General features: G+C 44.8%; 1 protein-coding gene across 1 annotated transcript in view; it reads left to right on the top strand.

Moving 5' to 3' along the window:
* The window catches only part of LRMDA (leucine rich melanocyte differentiation associated), a 1214945-nt gene that overhangs the window by 603001 nt on the left and 591179 nt on the right, over window positions 1–20765 (top strand). Inside the window, exon 4 of the mRNA XM_066349607.1 lies at window positions 20261–20387. Coding sequence (XP_066205704.1) covers window positions 20261–20387 — 127 coding nt within the window. The remainder of the gene's footprint in view (window positions 1–20260; window positions 20388–20765) is intronic.

Here is a 20765-nt window from a genome sequence, read left to right on the forward strand (position 1 = left end):
GATGGAGAGGGTCTTAGTGGGCAGATTAGAAATAGGTGCATCACAACTGTGCCGTTTATATTAGTTATCGCTGCCTAACAAACCACCCCAAAATCTAGCAACTTAAAACAAGAAACATTGTTTATCACCCTGTTTCTGTGGATCAGGAATCCGGATGCGGCTTAACTCAGAGTCTCTCAAAGGGCTGCAGTTAAGGTGAGTCAGGACTGAAAACATCTCAAGTCTCAACTGGGGAGGATCCGTTTCCAAGGATCCATTTGCACATGGCTGTTGGTAGGATTCAGTTGCTCACAGGATGTTGGACTGAGGCCTCATGTCCTCATTGGTTGCTGGTAGGAGGCATGCCTCCCCTGGTTCATTGCCTTGTGGGCCTCTTCATAGGGGAGCTCACATGACAGCTGGCTTTCAAAGAAGTGAGCAAGTGAGAAAAAAAGAGAAGTCCAGTAGGACAGAAGTCACAGTCTTTTTGTAACCTTATCTTGGAAGTGAGGCCCTATCACTTGGTACTGTTTCATTTATTAGTAGCAAGTCATCAGGTCCAGCCTACACTCGAGTGGAGGGGATTGCACAAGGACACGAACAGCAGGAGGAAAGAATGATTGGGACCATCCTACAAGCTGCGACCCACAGCTTCACTAGCAATCATCCCACCAGGCAGTATTTAAGAAAGATGTGTTAAACATATTTACTAGTTGTCTTTAATCATTAAATTATATTAATAATTATAAATGAAACATTGTTAAAACTTCATTACTCACTCCTCAGTTTCCTGAAAGTGATTATAAAGAGTAGGCTCTCATAATTTTCAAGTTTCAGCTTAGATTCTAAATCTTTGAAAGGATCACTCCTGGACTTGAGCCTAAAGTAGCCATGCCCTCTGAGTTCTTGCAGCACTTATTTTCATAGTATTTATTTGGCATGTAATCATACACTGCACTCTGACAGTTCTCTTGTTATCTTGAATTACCCCTCAAATCTTGTATTGTTCAATTTCCACAAGTTGACATCTTGTCTCTCCTTAAAAATTATAAACAATTTGCATGCAGCAACTCTCCAAACCTTCAGATAAAAGTGACTGCAGAGGAAGTTTTCTTTAAACATATGTTGGCCCTAGCCAGGTGGCACAGTGGATAAAGCATCAATCCGGCATTCCAGAGGTCACAGGTTTCGACCCCCAGTCAACGCACATATGAGAAGCAATCAATGAGTACACAACTAAATAGAAGAACTAAGTAAAATAATGAGTTGATGCTTCTCTCTCTCTCACCCCTCTTCTCCATTCCTCTCTCTTCCTCTCTCTCTTTTAAAGCAATGGAAAAAAAAAAGTTGACATTTCCTTTGATGATGTTGATTTCTAATCCATGACTTCTGATGGCTACTGAAGGGTGTAGTGCTGACTGTCCCCACACTGAGTGGCCCCAATCATATCTGCTAGCCTTGGTTTACTTATTTATTTTGGCAAGTGGTTTTGTTTTAGTTTTCAATCTGTTTCCTTTTGATGTCAATATAATAGCTATTATAGTTCTGCTTTTTCCTAACCTTGGTCAAGGATTAGGAAACTAGAATCTTAAAATTCTGCTTTGATTGGGAACCATAATTTCCTGAATGAATATTTAAGGTCCCCTTCTATAATATCTTGGTTTGGTGACATATCATTAGAGCTGAGAGGGTTGAATCTTTATTGAACATGGACTTCTCGCCAGCATTATTCACTTATCTCCAGGTTTATGCTGTGTCTCAGAGAATGAAGATGGATGCAAGTATGAACTTTAGATAAACACTGTGCTATATTTCTATATTCTGCATGTTGGTTGTGTTAAACCAGGAATAGGAAGCTAGGTTTTAGGGGGGGGGGATAGTGAAAATGAATATGGTTTAAGTAAGTTGGGGCTGACCACCATATCAGTACTTAGGACCCAGAGTTCTCAGAGCCTGGCTCAACTCGCTGTTCTTGGTGTCTCTTCCTCATGGTAACTCTTCTTTGTCCACCAAAGAGAACTTTGGCACTCTTCTTGGAACTAGTAGTCATTTAGGAAGTAATGGGTTGAATTGTATCCCCCCACAAATTTATATGTTGAAGTCCTAATTCCCAGTACATCAGAGTGTGAACTTATTTGGACAAAGGAGTGTTATAGATGTAATAGTTAAGGTACAATGAGATTATACTGGAGAAGAGCGGGCCCCTAATCTGGCACGAATGGTTTCCTTATGAAAAGAATGCTATGTGAAGAGACAGACACACATAGGGCACATGCTAGGAGGGTCCTGGAGCAGACCCTTCCCTTGTGCCTCCAGAGAGATCACACCCCAGCTGCACCTTAACTTCAGGTCTCCACAACTGAGAGGAAGGTCTGTTGCTGTAAGCTACCCTGTAGGGGGCATTTGTTACAGCAGCCATAGATGTGTCATCCTTACACTTCAAGTCCTGTCCTTGGTCCTGAATCCCAGGGCCCTCCTATTTTTTCTGACGCTGCATCTGCCCTGGTCTGCCATTACCTCAAGATTCCCCATTCTCTAAGGGGCAGGGGTCAGTGTCTTCCTGCTATACTTCTAGGCTTATTGCTGCTTCCCCTCAGAAAAAGGGAGTCCGTTAGGAGTGATGAAGAGGACTCCTCTGCCCTCACTCAGGCAACTGCCCTGGGGCAAACCTGAAATGTCTGAGGGCACCTGTTTCAAGCCTGGCACAAGCCCATTCTGCTTGGGGCATTTACTTCTTGCACTGGCCTGGCTTCCCAGAAGTCTGCACACCTTCCTGGAGTGCACACACCTGTGGAAGTTCGGGACCTCTGACTGCTAACGAGAGCTGCAGCTCCCAGCTCACTTGATATGTTTGCTGTCACTTTCTTTTCTGGTGATGTTGGAGAAGGGAGAAGTCATGCAGTCTGTCATTCTTGTCGGTTCCCATGAAACTGGGAAAGCTCTATCACTTTCCTTGTGGAGACTGACAGCTGTGCTTTCCTCTCCTGTCACTTGGGAGGCTCCTACCTAGATCACAAACTGGGCCAACAGGGTTCTGCTGTCACCCCCAGCAGCAGTGGAGGAGGGCTTGCTGGGACACTAGTGAGAGCAACAAGGATGGCGAGAGGCTTGCCGCACAATAGATAGAGAAAATGCAGTATCCTTTATCTAATTCAGGGTTTCTAAGTCTCGGCACCAATGAATCTTGAGGCTGGGCGAGTTTCTGTTGCGGGACCTGTCCCAAACACTGCAGGATGTCTGGCATTGTCCCCACCTCTCCCCACTCAGTGCCAATAGCACCGCCCCTTTGTGACAATCAGAAATGTCCTCTAAAGGGTCAAAATCTTCCCTGGTTGAGAACTATTGATTGAATCCCTTGAAACAATCGCAAGGCCCTGTGTGGGTCTGCAGCGCTCCCTTGGATTTGGGAGGGGCCTTGTGAGAAAGTGCCAGTCAGCTGTGGAGAGCCAAGGGAAGTGTCTAAGACAAAGAGATGTCAGAAAAAGGCTTCACCAGGTGCACGGTGTTGCAGATCTTGAATGTTACAATGATCGCACTCCCGTGAGCATGTTACCCAGGGTTTCCATTTGCTGGCTCGTGGACAGGGTATAACGTTCATCCTGGCTTGTCCAGGACAGTGATAGTTAAAGCTTGTCTTCCTGGTATAACCAGGAAGTGTCCCTTTTACTCTGGGAGGTGCCCCCATTTAGACAGAAGACGGTGTGCTCATCTTACCCATGGGCTGCACGCAGCCCTAGCTGTTTATGGCTGACACGGCACGACTGCCGATGCCCTCAGGAGCTCTGCGTCCCGTTCCTCACCTCTTCCTATTGTCTGACCTGCATTTCCTGTAGTTCAGTATTCCTAAGGTGTACATTTTTTCACATTTAAAAAAAAATTTATTGATTGATTTTAGAGGGCAGAGGGCGGGGAGAGAGGGAGTCAGGAACATCAATCGGTCTGTCCCTGTATGTGCCCTGACTGGGGATTGAACAGGCAGCCTATACACTTTGAGATGAAGCTCTAGTCAACTGAGCTCTCCTGCCAGGGCTCCATTTTTTCACATTTTAACGTTCCTGAATTCATCTCAAAATTGATGGCTTCTTTAAATTGTCATTGTCCTTCAGGCAGTTTTGATGCAGTTGTTACCATCAGGAAACACCCCAACTGGCTCTGCTGCTTGTTAGTGACTCTTTGGTTGACTTATATATGATATATTTTTTGATAATTCACTTGCTGTTTAAGAATTCACTATGATTTGGCATCAAAAGACAGAATGATTGTGTACATGAAAAGGGTATAAATTTGATATTATAAAGGAAATATTTGTTGCTGGAGTATGACCTTGAGTCATAGTTTCTTGCAAAGCAGCAAGCAGGACATAAAAATGGGAGAGAATTCCTGAGATGTTTTAAGGCAGGAAGGCATTGGGTCATTTTTAATTACAGTGTTTTTATTCTCTTACTGGTACATAAAATAATGGTACATCTACTACATATTCAATATACTTTGATTCACTGAACTACGGCACGTCACCTGGCTGGCCCCTGTTTAAGTTGGGGACCCTCAGCGGTCCTCATCCTTTGGTATATGTGAAAATAATGCAGGGGATTGACTGTCTCCAGACTCTCCCCACCAGAGCCTGGCGTGTGCGTTAGGGGTAGGCCCTGGCATCTGGACTTTTAATAAGTGCCTCCGGTAATTCTAACACAGGTGGTCCACAAGCCAGCATTTTAGTCACACTGATATAATCGGTCCTCCTATTCCACACTGGAGGAAGTGAGGTCGCAGTAAGTTGGTGAGCTGGGACTGACTGGTGTCCCGTCCATTGACCCCTGATCCAGGAGTCTTCCCTTGATGCCTCCCCAGACGCTAGGTGGGCCAAGGAAGGGCTGTGCAGCCCTGTGGCCAGCTCCGGGGAGCTGTGCTTCGGGCATCCGACCCAGAATGGACTTGGTGGCAGGGTCGCTGGTCTGACCGCTCAGCTGTCTGCTTTCCATGTATGTAGATACCAGGTCCATGGGTGCATATGTGTGTTTTTGTTCTTCCTGCACATATTATAGAAAACTTGTCACATAAAAGAAGGTAAACATACTTTCATGGAAGGGAAGTGAGGTTGTGAGGAGAATGATGGGGAGGCAGGGACAGGAAGCAGAAGAAAAAGTGTCGAGGTCGTATGTCAGAGAAGGAACCAGGATGGGAATAGTGACCATCACCCAACACGTGTATCAGGGCTTTCTCATTTGCCAAGAGCTTTTCCAAACTTTGATTTGCACATCCAGGTTTGAAACGGGTGGGAGGCTTCCCCATATTCAGTACCAGTCATTCCCCCTCTATACTGGTGCAGGCACCTCACTTTAAGGGGAGAAAACATTTGGGAGTCTGGTCAGGCTCATTCATGGCCGCTGAACAAGAATTTCTTCCTGGCCTCTGGGCTGTGCTGCCCACTCAGGGTCTCCTGGTGTGGTGCCGGGGGTGGCCTGTCATGAATGTGTTCTCCAGGCTCCCTCTGCCATCCCCTTAAGCCCCTAGGGGACCCCTTATAGCAGCAGGCCTGCAGTGAGAGCTCTCCTGCTGCTTAGACCCTCTAGCCGAGGAACCCGAGCGCCTGTTTGAACCACATATTTGAACTTCATAAGTTCAGGGAGGGACGGCCTTGGCTTCTCCCTGACTTCCGCCATCTTATTCCTTTTATAATTCTTTTATTCCTTTTACCATTCTTCCCTAATTTTACCTTTAGATATGTTATTTTCAAAGCTGCTTATAAACAAGTATTCTAATGAACCTGTATTATAAACATGCCTGAGGCTCCTCATGGGTGTCTCTTATGGAAAGGGGACAGGATCAGTGTTTGGGCCTGTGTCTAGGGCAGGTAGGTGCTTAGCTTTCCTATGGGAGGTGCAAAGAGATGTAACCCATTGGGCAGGAAGTCATTTAGCTTAATTAATTGTCAAGGAGGCAAGAGTAAGACAGCAGGGACAACAGGAGAACAGACCAAAGCTGTGGACCAGTGATAGAAGGAGTGTTCAAGAAGAAGCCCATTGAGAGTCATGTGCAGGCATGGTTGGACACCCAAGTCTGGAACAGGCTGCAAAATCTCCTCTAAGAAGGTAGGCTTAGCTTCTCCTTGAACTGCGGGTGTGATGTACAATAGCAGAGTGCAGGTAGAGGCTTTTCAAGTGAAGATAAAATGACCAGACAGGTTACTCAGTCTTCTTGCAGGTCTTGGCAGGTCCTTAGTAGATGATAGGAATAAATCTAAGAGGTCTGGCTTGAAAGCCAGGTCAAGATGGATCAAAAAGTTAGCTTTGTCAGGCCCATTCTTACCTATAGACAACCCTAGCGATCCCAAGTCATTAATCCACTGGAGGACTGTCCTGACCTGAGTTCCCTGGCTTTGAAGTGCGCTGTCCTCGGCAGCATGAGGAAATAATTTGCTGCCTGCTTCAATGAACCATCAGGAGAGCCAGCAGACCTAATGACATGTGAGAATATTAACCTCCTACCACGAAGAGCTGTGAATCTTGAGCGGCAGTCTATAATTCACCCTAGACTCCTGAGCCAGACCTCTCCGGCTTTCTCTCTCACTCACTTTCTCACCCAGAGAGAGGGGAGACCTGCTCATAAAACTTTATATTCTCGAAGAGTGTGAGCCTTGCTGAGCTGTTTAGAAATGAGTGACTCTCCTTGTGCAGTCATGGAAGAATGTGTGCCCTCACAGGAAGGAGCAGGGGTGGTGGTAGAGGGCGAGTTTATTTTTAATGTTGTGTTTTACATAAGATCCTACCCCCTGATATCAGGAAACTGTGTGGTATCATGGAAACTGACCATTAGAATGCTTGGGTAACCAAACTTCGTTATGATTCTGTACTTTGTCTTAAAAAATTAAAGAAAAATGGAGGGTAGGATACTACCTTAGGACATTTGGGTATTAGAAGGGATCCTAGAGATCTTTTGAGGTCACTTGTAGGCAGAGGAGCACTGAAACCTCCTTGTGTTGTGGCTGTGTTTTTACACTTGTTTCATAGGCTCTTGGGCACTTTGAGGGCAGGATGATATCTTAATCATATTTATTCTCCCATGCCTGTCACACTGTCTGATTCATACAAGTCCTCAAATAATTGTTAGTCAGAAGGTGGAGCAAATAATTTGCTCCAGCACTGCATCTTACATATGAAAAAGACCAGTGTTCACAAGGTAATTTATTCCCAGGCACAGCTAGAGTTTTCTAGGACCACAGTGAGCCTTTTCCCCCAGCTCTGCCTCTTCAGATGGCCGTTCTCAGCAGTCGCATGCCATTGTGGTGCTTTCACAAGGAATGGGTAATTCTGGTGGAGATTACCTAGTAAACTCAGAGAAGCCACACACACATGTAGGGCCAGGAGACCGAAATCCGAGAGTGAATATAGAAAATGAGGAATTAGTGGCAGGGGGTGATGTCCAAGCATGTGTAGGCATGGCTGCCTGGCAGAAAGCCCCTCGCAGGATAAGAACTTCTTGGGCTGGGAGTGTCTTCCTCACTTTGCCATATAAAAACCTTGCTCATCAGGCTCCATGGGGGGGAAGCAGACCTGTTTCATTTCCCAGATCCCTGGGTGGGGGATGCTCAGAAAATACTTGCTTACGGAGGAATAAATGAATGAATAAATTATCTATTCTGTGATTATTAGGATACTTTTCTATTCAGCTAGGCCATTTAACTTTCACATCACAAGTGTCTCTGCACAACACTGGGCACATATAGGGTTTTTATTGCCCTATAGTTGTAAAGAAGTCAAACTTCCTTCCTCTGCTGACTTGACCAGTACAGGGAATGGAAAAACCAATGGTGGATTTCCACTCTGGACACATGGAATTCTCAGCCTTCCTCTTTGCAAATCACTCTTCTTCTTCTGCCATTTTCTTCTTCTTCTTTTTAAATTTAATTTTATTAAAACCAGTCAAATTAAAATGGCTCTGTTCAGGGCATCTCAAGTTCCATTCATTATGGTTTCTTATCTTGGCAGGCAATCGGCATGGGAAGGCAGCTTGGCCATTATGCACATACAAAGCCCATCACTTCTCTACCAATGGCTAATTCATCAAACATTTATCTTTTGCCCTCTGAGCACTGTGTCACTTTGCCTGTCACTCACTATTCTAGGATGCTATGAAAGTTGAAAAAACACAGGAGGTGGGAGAGAATTTTTTTCTCCCCCAACATTTCTCTCCCAGATCTTTTTTATTAATGAAATTTTATACTTGAGACTTGAAATTCTTCTCCATGAATGTTGCAACAGCCTGCCACATTTATGCTGAACTTTGTATTGAATGATGTCACAACTAAGGCAATGATAGAATATTGCTTTGGTTTGGGAGTTTTTCTCCTGTAACCCACTTTAGAGCACAGCATGTTAAAATGGAAGAAACAGTAATCAAGTCCAGGCTTCCCAATTTACAAATGAGTAAAGAGTAAAGCCTAGAGCAAGGACGAGGATTTGACTGAAGCATTGCAGGAAGATAGTGACCAAGGTTGCCTGGTCATTCTGCAGTTGGAAGGTCTCCTACATGGCCATTTCTCCATGATGTCGGATAATTCTGAATACAGATTAGTAGCTCTTCTGTAGCTTTAGCTTCTTACTCCCTTTTCCAAGGTAACCAATGACCTCTTTTGAAAATAAACTATGCACATTTTTGTTTTCAGAAAGAATCTTTCAAATATCAACAATCCTTATATTGATCTGGGGCTGTTTCCACATACCTTATCTGCTACTGTTCTGATGTCTGCAAGCGCATAGGTGAGGGATTATCCTGCTATCTGATTATATAGATTTGAGAATTAAACCTTAAAGGTGTTATTTTCCCAAGGCATTACTGCATATTCAGGACTTGACAACAGAGCTTGTGCACTCAAATTTAATGTTCTTACTTTGTGTGTCTACTTCCCGCATTTGTGTTTGGCTACCCTGAGCTGACAAGGTGAATCTCCATTGGAACATAATATTCCTTGTGAAAACACTACCATGATGCCCTACCCCCAAGAGCATCAATCAAATACTCAGAGAGGCAGACGCGGACGAAAGAACCTTCATTTAGCCCTGTGAAATCTCCTACTTATCAGGCTGCAACATCTGGAATTGTTGGCTCTCCCCCTTTGTCCCAACCACTCTTGCTTCTGGTGGGTGTTGGTCCTCAGGGCTCGGAATGTGCCGTTCTGTGAAGTGGGGTGCGAACCTGGCAGTGCTCTTTGAAAGGTTGGCCAAAGCCCAGAGCTAGGGCTGTTCTGGAAGAGGAAAAGTGGTTCCAAGAGCAGCCACCTTTGGAGGTCACTGTGTCTCCCAAGGCCTTCTTTCCTGCAGGAGATATAAAGCTATCTTGTAGTCTGGGACAGAAAACATGTTTTCACCTTTTTCAGCCAACTGAGAGCTCACAGAATCAGCAGTTGGCACATTTTGCTGGTTTTCCTGGCCTGATTCCATTCCAGGGGGCCCTGCCCATGGGGAGCTGGTCTTTGGGCAAGTATTTGATTAGAGCCCCTCTGGGTCCCTAGGGCCTTGAGGGCCAGCCATGTAAATGTCTCCTTTTCTGGTTGGTTTGCAATGAGTAGACACCATCTGTTGAATTAAAAATTCCATTTACGGAGGGTGGTGAAAGGCTCATGTGGAAGAGACACTGTTATCTTTCAAGCAAACAGTTCATGAGGTTGAAGAGCTGTGTTCTTGGCCCAACATATGTTTGCCCAATGGCTGTGGGAGCCTCCCCTAGCAGGCGCTGAATTCTGCCCCATGGCGACATGCACACATACCGCGGCTGCAGCACACCATGTCCGCTCCCTTACATCTCCCAGTAAAGAAAACCTCCATTTATAGAACCCGCCAAACAAGCTCACTCTTTAGACTCTTAAAAACAAACAAGATCTCGAGGTTACAGGCTCCATGCATGCACGTGTGGTTTTGTAAAATCTCAAGCCGTGAATCAAAATAATTTTAGAGACATAGTCAAAGCCCAGAACCAAGCCCTGTCACCAGGGTGGGAAAAAATGCAGGAAATATTCGCTGAGAGGACAGGAGGACAGCCAGATGGGCAGAGTGATGGGAACGAGACGTGGAGGCATCTAGTGTGTTTGTAGGAAGGGTACCTGGTTTCCCCACCTCTGTCCTTAAGGGGACTCACTTGCTATAACTTCAGAACAAACCCATCAGAATGAGCCAAAGGTGACCACCACAGCCCTCATATCTTTGAAGCCCATCTTGCTCACCTACATAATAATATGCTGTCCTGTGTGATTCTTCCTTATTTCAAGTCCAAGTTCCTCCTCTCTTCCCATAGGTGATAAACTCATTGGGAGCAGACGCCATGACTAAGGCACCTTTTGTACCACCAGATGCAGGCACCCACTGAGAACCTACCATACTGGAAGTGGGTGTCACATGCATGCTTTTTGATGCTCCATTAGCTTTTACAAATGTGAATTACTTGAGTGCCAGGATCAAGTCACTCTCACGTTCTTTTCCCAACAAATTTGGTGTAAATATAAGTAGATTCTCAAAAGATTAGAATTCAATTGAACTGAGACTTACCTCAAGCCCCTCTCCTCTTTGAAGCCTACTCTAACCCTCCCACTCCTCAGAGTAGTGCTTATCATCCCAATATAACCTGTTACCCTGCACTATCTGCTAACTGCTTCCCTGTCGGCATCTATTACTTAACAGTAGAGGACCAAGCCACAGTTGTTTTTGTAGATCCAGAGAGTAGTGCAGTACTGGACACAGAGTTGGCACTCAATACAGTTTTGTAAATGAATAAATAAATAAGTGATAGAGGTACATGCCAAGGGGACCATTAGTTGGTAAATTTCAACCCAGCTCTACCTAATGAATACTTAACCTAATGAGGGCCACATTAAAAAACAAAACAAAACAAAACCATACGAACTAGTTCTTCAGGGGATTGTTCTGGGAAGGTGAGGAAGGGAGTATAAATTGAAAGGCAAAATAACTGAAAGACCATCTAAGTTGATCATTAAAATTGAGGCCATATGATAATGGATTACAAAGCTACACACAGTTTTTGAATAAAGGATACGACGATGGTGAATTTCCATTACTATACATGAACTAGAAACTATTGAGAAGTAGGTTAGCATGGTGTAGTTAAGGTAGCGCTGTATGTCCAACTATTCTAGCTAGGGCTTGGTCACTATCTATGGTTTCAGGTAAGCCACTTCTCTGAGCACAAATCACTGTCTGGTCAGTAAAAGATAGGGCACCCTACAATTTTCCTGACACTCAAAGCCTGTGAGTCTATGAAGACCATCAGAGAGCATATTTCACATAAATAGAGCTGTGGCTTTTTGACATCTAGTTTACAGGCTATAAGAGGGCAGTGAGTATATCAACATGTGCCATTTTAATTATGGGGATGTCCCCCCAGTTAGGGAAGCATTAAAGAGGCCTTGACAGTCCCAGATAGAAGATTAGAAGAAGATGCAGAGTTTAGTGCGATGGGGAATGACAGAGCTAGAATTCTCTGCTGCCCTTTCCATCAGGCTTCGTCACAAGGGACTCTGGTGGCAGGCAAGAGGTGGCTTTGGCTGCCCTTGTAAACTGTGGTTATAGAGGAAGGAGCTCCAGTCAGATAAGCACAGTATCTGGATAGAATATTAGAGGTCACTGAATCTTCTCCTCTATACACAGATTCCCTCTAAATATTCTTCCTGACTCTACTCTCTGGTCAAATACACACAGGGGCTCATAAGGCAGCTCAATCCCTTGATGAATTAAGAAAAATTGATTCAAGAACTCTCCTCCTAATTTACATAATTTTCCTCCTATTTGTTTACTATTTTGCCTTCTGAAATGCTATAAACTTACTACTTTGAGACAAATAAGCCTCCTCTGCTCTTGGTTAACTAATCTTGACTGTCTCAAACACAGTCTCTTGTGACCTTGGTCAGCTGGTGGTCCTCCATGTGTGGTGTTTTCTGAGTGCTGGTGCCTGTGGAGTCTGGCAACCAGAACCGAAACAAAGCTCCAGGCAGAGTTACTCAGGGGCCAGCAGAGTGGACGAGGGCCAAACTGGCTTCTGTGGTGGCAGTCCCATTCTGATGATTCATACTAAGCCCTCTTTACACTTTATCCAAGGCTCATCCACCTCATGTTTGAGGAGTTGTCTTGTTTTACTTAAAAATAATATTTACTGGAGTTGTCCCTGATGTAAAAATTCTTATTCATGACAAAAAATGTAATAACTAGTGAAAACGGTAAAAAATAAAAAAAATCCTATAAACCCAATAACCAGGGGTTAGCAGTACACACCGTATCTCAGCTATATGTATTGAGCAATTGATAGATAAATACTGTATGGAGATATGTATGTTTATGTATACCTTAAAGAGTATTTGTATATGTGTGTACAGAGTTGCCATAAACTCCCTATGTACAAGATGGTGTATTATAACAGAAGTTTATAAACTAGAAACAGCAAAGACCACTTTAATGACTTTTAATCATCAACATGAAAAACACAGTATAAATTAAAATTTGTGTGGAGAATGGTGGAGACCTCAGACATGCCATTTAATTTCTACATATGAGATCTTAGTGTGTGCACTATATGTATTATAACTTATTTTTAGGTGCTTAGATAGCATGACAGTTTTACTGGATGCGCAGAGACCTAGCCGCACTACCATTTTCAAGTGCCGCGTGGTATTTCATAACACATACATTTGAGCCGTATTCAATCATTCCTCTATCATTGAGAATTCAGGCTTGTTTATAATCTACTATGAATAATGCTGTAGGGGACATAAACATGCACACTTTGATATTTACTGAATAAAGTCTTAGAATTACTGTGTTAAAACGGTGATCATTTTTAAGGCTTTTAATTAAATAACCATCCAAAATGATTATAACAATTTCACTCCCCACTAGTGTTCTGTTAGTCTGTTACCTTGAACTTTTGACAAGACTGTTAAGATTTAAGAAAACTGTATTTGCTAGTTAAGTGAAAATATCTTGTTTAATCTGAATAGTTTATATTCCTGATGAGGCTGAAATTTTATGCCACATATTCATTATTGACCCTGTTCATCCTTGTGTATTTCCTGTCCGTATCTTTTGATTGTTTTTTTCTTAGGGCTTTCAGGTTTTAACAAATTTCAAAAGCTCTTTTTATATCAAGGACGTTAAACCTTAGATTATCAGAAAAATTGAAAATATTTTCCCAAGCTTTCAATTACCTTTTAGTTTTTTCTTTAACTGAGTACTTTCAGGTAGTTGAACTTGAGATCTACATTTAAGTCTAAAGACTTGATTAGACACTGTAGACTTTCATCTTGTTGGGCTGTAAGAATGGGTTGATTCCAACAGGATCATTTTGGATCTACTGTGTCCTCCTGAAGCTTTCTAGGGCCCTGGCTTCCATACATGTGATAACATGGCCTTACCAAGGTATTGGCAAAAACCAGGACCAAAGTCTCCAACACCTTCCCTCAGAGCAAGCTGAGCCATTCATTGATGTTCTTCAGGTATATTTTTGAACCAGTTATGACCCTACCGAAAGGTGTATTTTCTAGCCCACTTTTTGTTCTCCTGCCATGAGCATATCATTAGAAGTCTTTTCAAAGCCATTTTGAAATCTGGACACAATAAAGAGCTTCATCCCTAGTCAACTATCCACATTAATAGCTGGTCTCACAGAACTTATGCTCACGGCATAGAACTGCCTGTTTGAGGATCTGTGCTATATTAAATTGGTATCTATACTACCTCATGCTACAGAGGATTTGAGCTAGCTTATTAGAATTAATAAAACCAACATATAGATAAATAAAATATCAAGGCTATAAAGAATTATAAGCGTCAACAGTGAAGTTGAAAAGCAGAGATAAAGGACTTTTCGCAGTTGGGTCACAGTTTGGCTCTGAGCTTACTGGAAGTGAAGGTGAAAAGGGTAATGTGATCAGATACATGCTCTATATTGTCTTAAAGTGAGAAAATATCAGTTCCTTAGAGGCACAATCTGACCAGAATTTCATGTAGACCAGTTTATGAACTTATGAATCCAAAGTCTGAAGAATCTCACCTACTTTTTCAAATAACTGAAGTGGCAAGTACCCACTGGGCTTCCAGACCCTTGCTCATTCTCTGTGATTCCCTAGGGTCACATGTAATAGTTTCCTTCATAGTATTAGGTACTAATTAGGTGTGCTGTGGGATGGCTTCAAACTTGATGCTACCGAAAGTTAACAACTACCTAGTTTACTACCTGAGATTGCAGACTGGTCCTGGCGTCAGATCTCTTATGACAGTGTTGAATTTTATTCTCTGTAGCTCAGCGCTCATCCATTCTGACAGGGTGCCAATAGGGCTTTGAGGGTGACTTTGACAAATTATATGTGATACATTGTCAGTACACACCATGTCAGGATTCACTGTCTTACACTGCCCAAAGCCTTTTTCCATATTCTTCTATTTTTAAAAGATACTTTCCCCCCTTATGAATATTGTTACCATTTAGGCTGGTTGATTTATATTTTTATTTGTACATATATCCCTGGCTATGTGACCTAAATGACAGAAAATAAGTAGACACTCTATAGAGCCAACTGTGCATACAGTACACTACATGATAATATGCTCTAGTATATTACTATGTGTAGTATATTGCTACTACTGGAGATACAGATAATCATTTAAACAGGGTACAGAAAGAGTTTTATGACAGAAGGAAAGAATACCTCTCCTGGTGTCAGATGGACAGCCTTTCTAACAACATCTGAGCTGCCACTTGGCCATTTACGAGGACATAAGCAGTCAAGTCAGAGCTCTCCTATTCTCTTCTCTGTCTCTGCAGTGCCCCTAGTCCCACACTGTCCCGTGTGGCCTGTCCTGAAGTTGTGGTCCTGACCTTTTCCCTGAGTCAGTTTGCACATGTTTGCTGAGCTCCCACTGTGTGCCAGGCATAGTACTTGGTGTGGTGGGGGAAGTACGAGGGCTACAAGTTACTATTTTTTCTCTCAAGGGTGATGTTTTCATTAATTTAGCCAGTACACAGACCAGTTAGAAAAATCCTGGCTAAAGCAGGGTCCTTGGAGCCCCCATGATGTGGGGCACTTTCCACTTAGTTGCTGAATTGTGGAAAGGTCTGGGGCTCTGGGGAGTGTCCAGGGTACCAAGGAGGGCACTCGGGTACTCAGAGCTGTAATACTTTACCAACTGGGAAGGAAGTAGATTTGAATAGTTTAATCCCAGCACTGAAATCTGGGTATAGGGCCCCTGAGTGTCCCTTCTGCCTGTCCTCACAGACACTTGTCCCCAAGGTGAAGAAAGGGAGGCACTCTCGCTTCTGAAATAGTGTGAATTCAGGGGTCACCCTTACAGTCCCTGGCCATCACTGAGGCCTGCCCTTTGTCCTGCCCTGAGTGTCTACTGGTAGCTTTCCTCTCGGCAGCTGACAGGCTTCTCTGTTAGGAGCAGTCAGTTGGAAAAGAGGTACTGAGCCCTCACTGGACATTTGACAACTTTCCAGATCTTGTTTTTTTTTTTTTTTTTTTTACAGAGACAGAGAGAGAGAGTCAGAGAGAGGGATAGATAGGGACAGACAGACAGGAATGGAGAGAGGAGAAGCATCAATCGTCAGTTTTTTTGTTGAAATACCTTAATTATTCATTGATTGCTTTCTTACATGTGCCTTGACCATGGGGCTACAGCAGACTGAGTAATCCCTTGCTCGAGACAGTGACCTTGGGTCCAAGCTGGTGAGCTTTGCTCACACCAGATGAGTCCGTGCTCAAGCTGGCGACCTCGGAGTCTCGAACCTGGGTCCTTGGCATCCCAGTCCGATGCTCTACCCACTGCACCACTGCCTGGTCAGGCACAACTTTCCAGGTCTTATGGAGGTTACATTGAGATCCCTTTCTGTTGGGAGCTGGGTAAACAAAAGTCATCCAGAAAGGCCCTTGAGTGTCTGCAGGACTAGCCAGGGTGGTAGACATCAGACATGGGAGTTAGGGCCTCTAGACTTTCCACGGCCTCCCTATTGGCTCAGGTAAAAATATAGGTATGGATACTTAGGTTGATAGAGTGGAGGAAGTAGGTAAGGATTTTAGTGGAGATCTTTCTTTCTGAATTGGTTTGAGAATATGCTAACCTTTGGTTCTGGATTTGGGGCCAGCTGTGGAGATGTGTATCTTTCTTAGGGTCTGTGCTTAACTGTTCCTGTTCCCTGTTCATCTAATGCTAGGCAGAGTATCACCGCTGGTATAGGCTGGGCTGAGGACAGAGGGACCTAATTCTTTCTATAGCCTGCACCCCAGGAATAAGGTGGGCGCTTCACGAACCAGGGATTCCCGGCTGGACTTTCTCCAGGTTAGGGGCAGGAGGGCTACTGGCTACATTTTAACATCTCCCTGCCCCAGATCTGCCAGTCTCACTCCAGTCCTGACCCTTCCCCACCCCTCCCCCATTCTGACGAGTGACTAACTTTCAGAAAAAGGATGAAGGCCGCCAAGTGTGCACCCACCCAGGAGCAAAACGGTTTGGGGTTCCAGGGGTGGCCCCTTTGTGGGGCCCGCGGCCCCTCACAGCCACCAGCCTAGCTGGGAAGCTCGGCAGCTGCCTGTTTAGTGCCGCTGTTTTTATAAGCTAATGAGGGCAGAGTGTGAGCCACGGGCAATGATGCTGGGATATTAACTGTGACAGGAAGCTTGATCATAATTATCTTAACGAGGATAGGGTTAATTACAGTGGAAACTTAAAAGTTCTCTCTGTTTGAATCTGCTGGAGCTGAATGCGTTGTGATGTTTTGTCATTTTGAAATGACTTTAGTGGAGGCACTGGGACTCTCCCGGCAGCCGCAGGGGCTCCTGGGTGAGCCCAGCCAGGCCCCGCCCGTGAGTGTCTGAGATGGTACCTGTGGGCGAGATAATAGGCAGCTCTCTGCTGGTAGAATGGGAGGCACGCAGCATGCAATGCTCTTCCGAGGTGCTGATGAGGTTTCCCAAGCAAGCCACCTGCCACACAGACAGATCGCACACCAGTCTCCCTGCCTGCTCTTGTCGGCTCTTGACGGGGCTAGGGGGTCTCTCTCCAGCTGGCCATGCCAAAGTAGCTGAATCCCCCCACCCTCCAGCCCCTGACCAGGGCAGGTATACCGGACCCTCCTTCCCAGCCCGCCCCTCAGTCACCTACAGCCGCTGCCAGCCAAGTTGGTGAGTAACCCTGGACTAACAGCCACCCCTTCCACCAGGGCTCCTGGGTCTTGGGTACATTTTACTGTCCACACACAAGGTTAGAGCAGAGAAATTACAGTCCTGTCATCTTTTCCTTTTTGCTACTGTAGTTGTCCCGTTAAATAGCATAGACCTTGTGGCTCCTTAAAGCCTTTTGCCTTGTCACTTTATTTAACAGCACATGCCTATCTGCAGGCATCTTGTATATGGGGGTATGGACTCAAAGACCAATGCGAAGAATTCTTTCCCCTGCTCCTTCCAGGAAAACAGTAACAACAATATCAAAAGGACAATTTTTAAAAAGTAACAAATTAAACCATGTTTGTTTCTGGCCTCCACATGCTATCGGAGCCCCAGAAATCCTGTCCCCTCCAGGTGTACCTTTCACTGCGCTCTCTGCCCTGTTCTCAGTCCCTCAGCTCTGAGTTTAGTTGATTAAATTACCAAGTAGACACCATACTGATGACATGAAGATGGATTTATTAATTAGCAAACCCCTATGTAGCATGGTTGCCTTTTAACTGAGCAGCTAATAACATTACATGGCCAAAGGAATCTCAAAATGAGACAGGTGATGGGGGGTTTGAGTCTGAGCTTCCCGACTCCTCTGTGAAGCCTCACTCCAGATGCAGTATTGAGTTCCGCCCAGGCCGGCCCTGAGAGAAAGGCAGTCTCTGTGGGAACTCCCTCTAGTGTTCCCGGCTTTGTCCCTTTTCATGCAATGTCATTATGTTTTATGCCTCCCCTGAAGGATTATTGGAAGGGAGCTTTCTTCTGCTTGCCAGTTGCCAACCATTTGCTGATTCTCATGATATGCGTATTATATTTGCATAACATAACTCGGGAACAATGTGTATTTGGACGCTGCCTCTGACCAGAGCCCAACTGATGTTTGTGCACAAAGGACTTATTAGTCGTCCATAAGGCACCCTGATGGGAGGTGGCCTCGACTCACCCTGTGGTAAACAGAGCCTTCTTCTGAAAAGCACTTTTGGATCATCGCTCATTGACCCCTGTGGCAGAAGGGACTTCAGGAAACCTCGAAGGCTCCCTACAGAAGCCAGACATACTGGATACCTATGTACATTGGTTTATCTGCCCACCATCTGCAGCCTAAACAGCCTCCCCCAAAAGGCAGAGCTTCTGGAAAAGTCAGTGAATGAAAAGAGGAAGAAAAAAGAAAGAAATGTAACTTGTTCATCTTCTTTCACGTGTTCTCACTCAGATACCATGAGCTGCAATCAGTGCAGAACAGGGCTGTTCAGATGGCTATTGATGTGCCCAGATTCACACTGCAAGTAAAGAGTGAAGTGTTGGTTGTTTCCATGCTGTGATGAACACTTATAAATTAAATATATATATCATATATAGTGGAGCTGATGCAAAACTCCAGACCTTCCTGACTATGGGGGCATAAGTTGTAATGTCCTCCCTGAAATATGATTGATGAGAAAGGAGAAGGAAGAAATGAAACCTGATGACCCCGCTGACCCTTGCCCCTGAATGCACTCAGTATTGCCCTCCTGCTGTGGAGTAGGGAGTGCCGGCTGTAGGACACATGGTCGGGGTGCTGGTCCCCAAGTCAGACCACCCTGAGGTTCAGGCTGAAGTGGGACATGCTGGTGGAGCTCTGGGCTCGGTGATGTCTGGGGATTTAATTATTTATTCACAACATCTATTGCTCCTCCCACGTCCTGACTGTCTGGAGCCCTTGGCACAGGTCCAGCAGGGAGATATTGATGCCTCCAGAAAGCTCTTGTGCTGAATGAAGTTTGCACCCACACTGGATGTTCAGGCGTTGCACACACAAGCAGACAGGTCTGTGATGTCCGTGCTATCAGTAAAGGAGTAAATAGTGTAGGCAACAGCTCCCTGATTCGTCACATTTCATAGACTAGCCAGGAGATCCCATGCGAGTCCGCCCTCTGGTTGACGTCGCAGCTCAGCTGTCAGCCTGTGCAAGCTCAGCAGGCTCTTGGGTCTGGCAGGTGATGGAGCGGGGGAGAGGTGCGTCTGTGTATGGCCCTCCGCCGGGCGGCTTTCTTTAATTAGCATCCGTGAGTGCCAGGGCAAGCCCCTCACCGCCTCTGTTCCCAACACTTCGGAGCCCGTGCTAAGAGTGAACTTTCAGGTGATTTTTCCTTTTCTGATACTTTCATTTTCTGAGCTGGCTGCTTAATTCTTTCAGATGCCTGTTTATTTACTGCTTCCACATCTACATTGCTGTGCTCAACACTTCTTTCAAAAATAAAGTGAGAAATCCACTTTCCATAAATTAAAACAGTAACTTCAGACCAAGAACATTGTAACAGAAATATCCCCAACCCTTACCCCACCCCACCCCACCCCCATCTCCCCAAACGGAAAAAAAAAAAAAGAAAGGAAAAGAAATCATGAAAGAAAAAGAAACAGCCTCTCCGATTGGAGTGATTATGTGCTTCCTAGAGGACTTGCCTTCTGAGGCAGCCACAGGGACACTGGGCAGAAGCAAATTAAGTGATTAGTGAAGAAAAAAGCAAAGGAAAGAAAAAATCAAAGGCAGGAATGAAGGGAAAGGATGCCTTCCCGGCTGTTTCCTACAACGGGGCCGAGGGCACCGCTAAGAAATGATACTTGCAGTTATATTTATTATTGTAAGAGGGGTATGATATTTCTGGGCAGGAATGATGGATGACAACTTAAATTTGTGTCCAGGGAATGAAGGTGAACTGTGACAGAGTTATTTATCTTGGGAATGGAGGTTAGGGTCAGCCTAGGCTGGGTGCCTGAAGGCACAAGACATTGACAAATTTATCCTGCAGGCCATATCTGAAGCCCTTTGTTTTGGATCCTGGCTACTCACTAAGTGACCCTCATCCTTCATGTTGGCAATGCGTGAAGGATGCGGTGAGTGCCAGCGGCCCCTCTCCCCCGCCGCCCCCGCCTCAGCTCCTGCTACTAATTCTTGTCATTCACTTTGCTGACAGGCACCAAGCCCAAACTATTCCCAGTCCTGAAAGGGAAGGTTAAAATATTTATTTCGGCTCATAATGGCCTCCCTGATTTAGTGCGAGATCATTTTTCCTGTTGCCTTTGTCGTTGCAGGTCACTGGAAGGACTGAGTGCGTTCGGGAGCCTGGAGGAACTCATCCTGGACAACAATCTGCTCGGGAACGACCTCGTGTTGCCAGGGTTACCCAGGCTCCATACCTTAACCCTCAACAAGAACCAAATATCCTTGGCTCTGCCCACTGCCCCCACTCCCCTCCCGGCCTCACAGTGGTCCCCGCCCGCCAGATCCCCTCCCCTGCCCCACACAAATACCTGCAAAATGTCAAATGAGTTTTATGTGTCAGCTAAATTAAAGTATGTGAAATACAGTCCATGGGCAGACAAAGCGTTCTGTCTCCTGGCACTCGGGACACTTCAGAGTAATTTATTATAGGTCATTCATAAATGAAATGCACCATTATATCTTCCTGTTGCTCCATTTTAGTGTAGAGATCTAAGTTATGGCTGTGAAGAAATCTTTTTAATAGATAAAAATAGAGAAAGAAAATAATGTCACTGCTGCCAAGAAGGAGAATCCAGGTTCTGTTTGCTTGGGCTT

This window comes from Saccopteryx leptura, chromosome 9 (assembly GCF_036850995.1).
Source record: "Saccopteryx leptura isolate mSacLep1 chromosome 9, mSacLep1_pri_phased_curated, whole genome shotgun sequence".
Taxonomy (NCBI): Eukaryota; Metazoa; Chordata; class Mammalia; order Chiroptera; family Emballonuridae; genus Saccopteryx; species Saccopteryx leptura.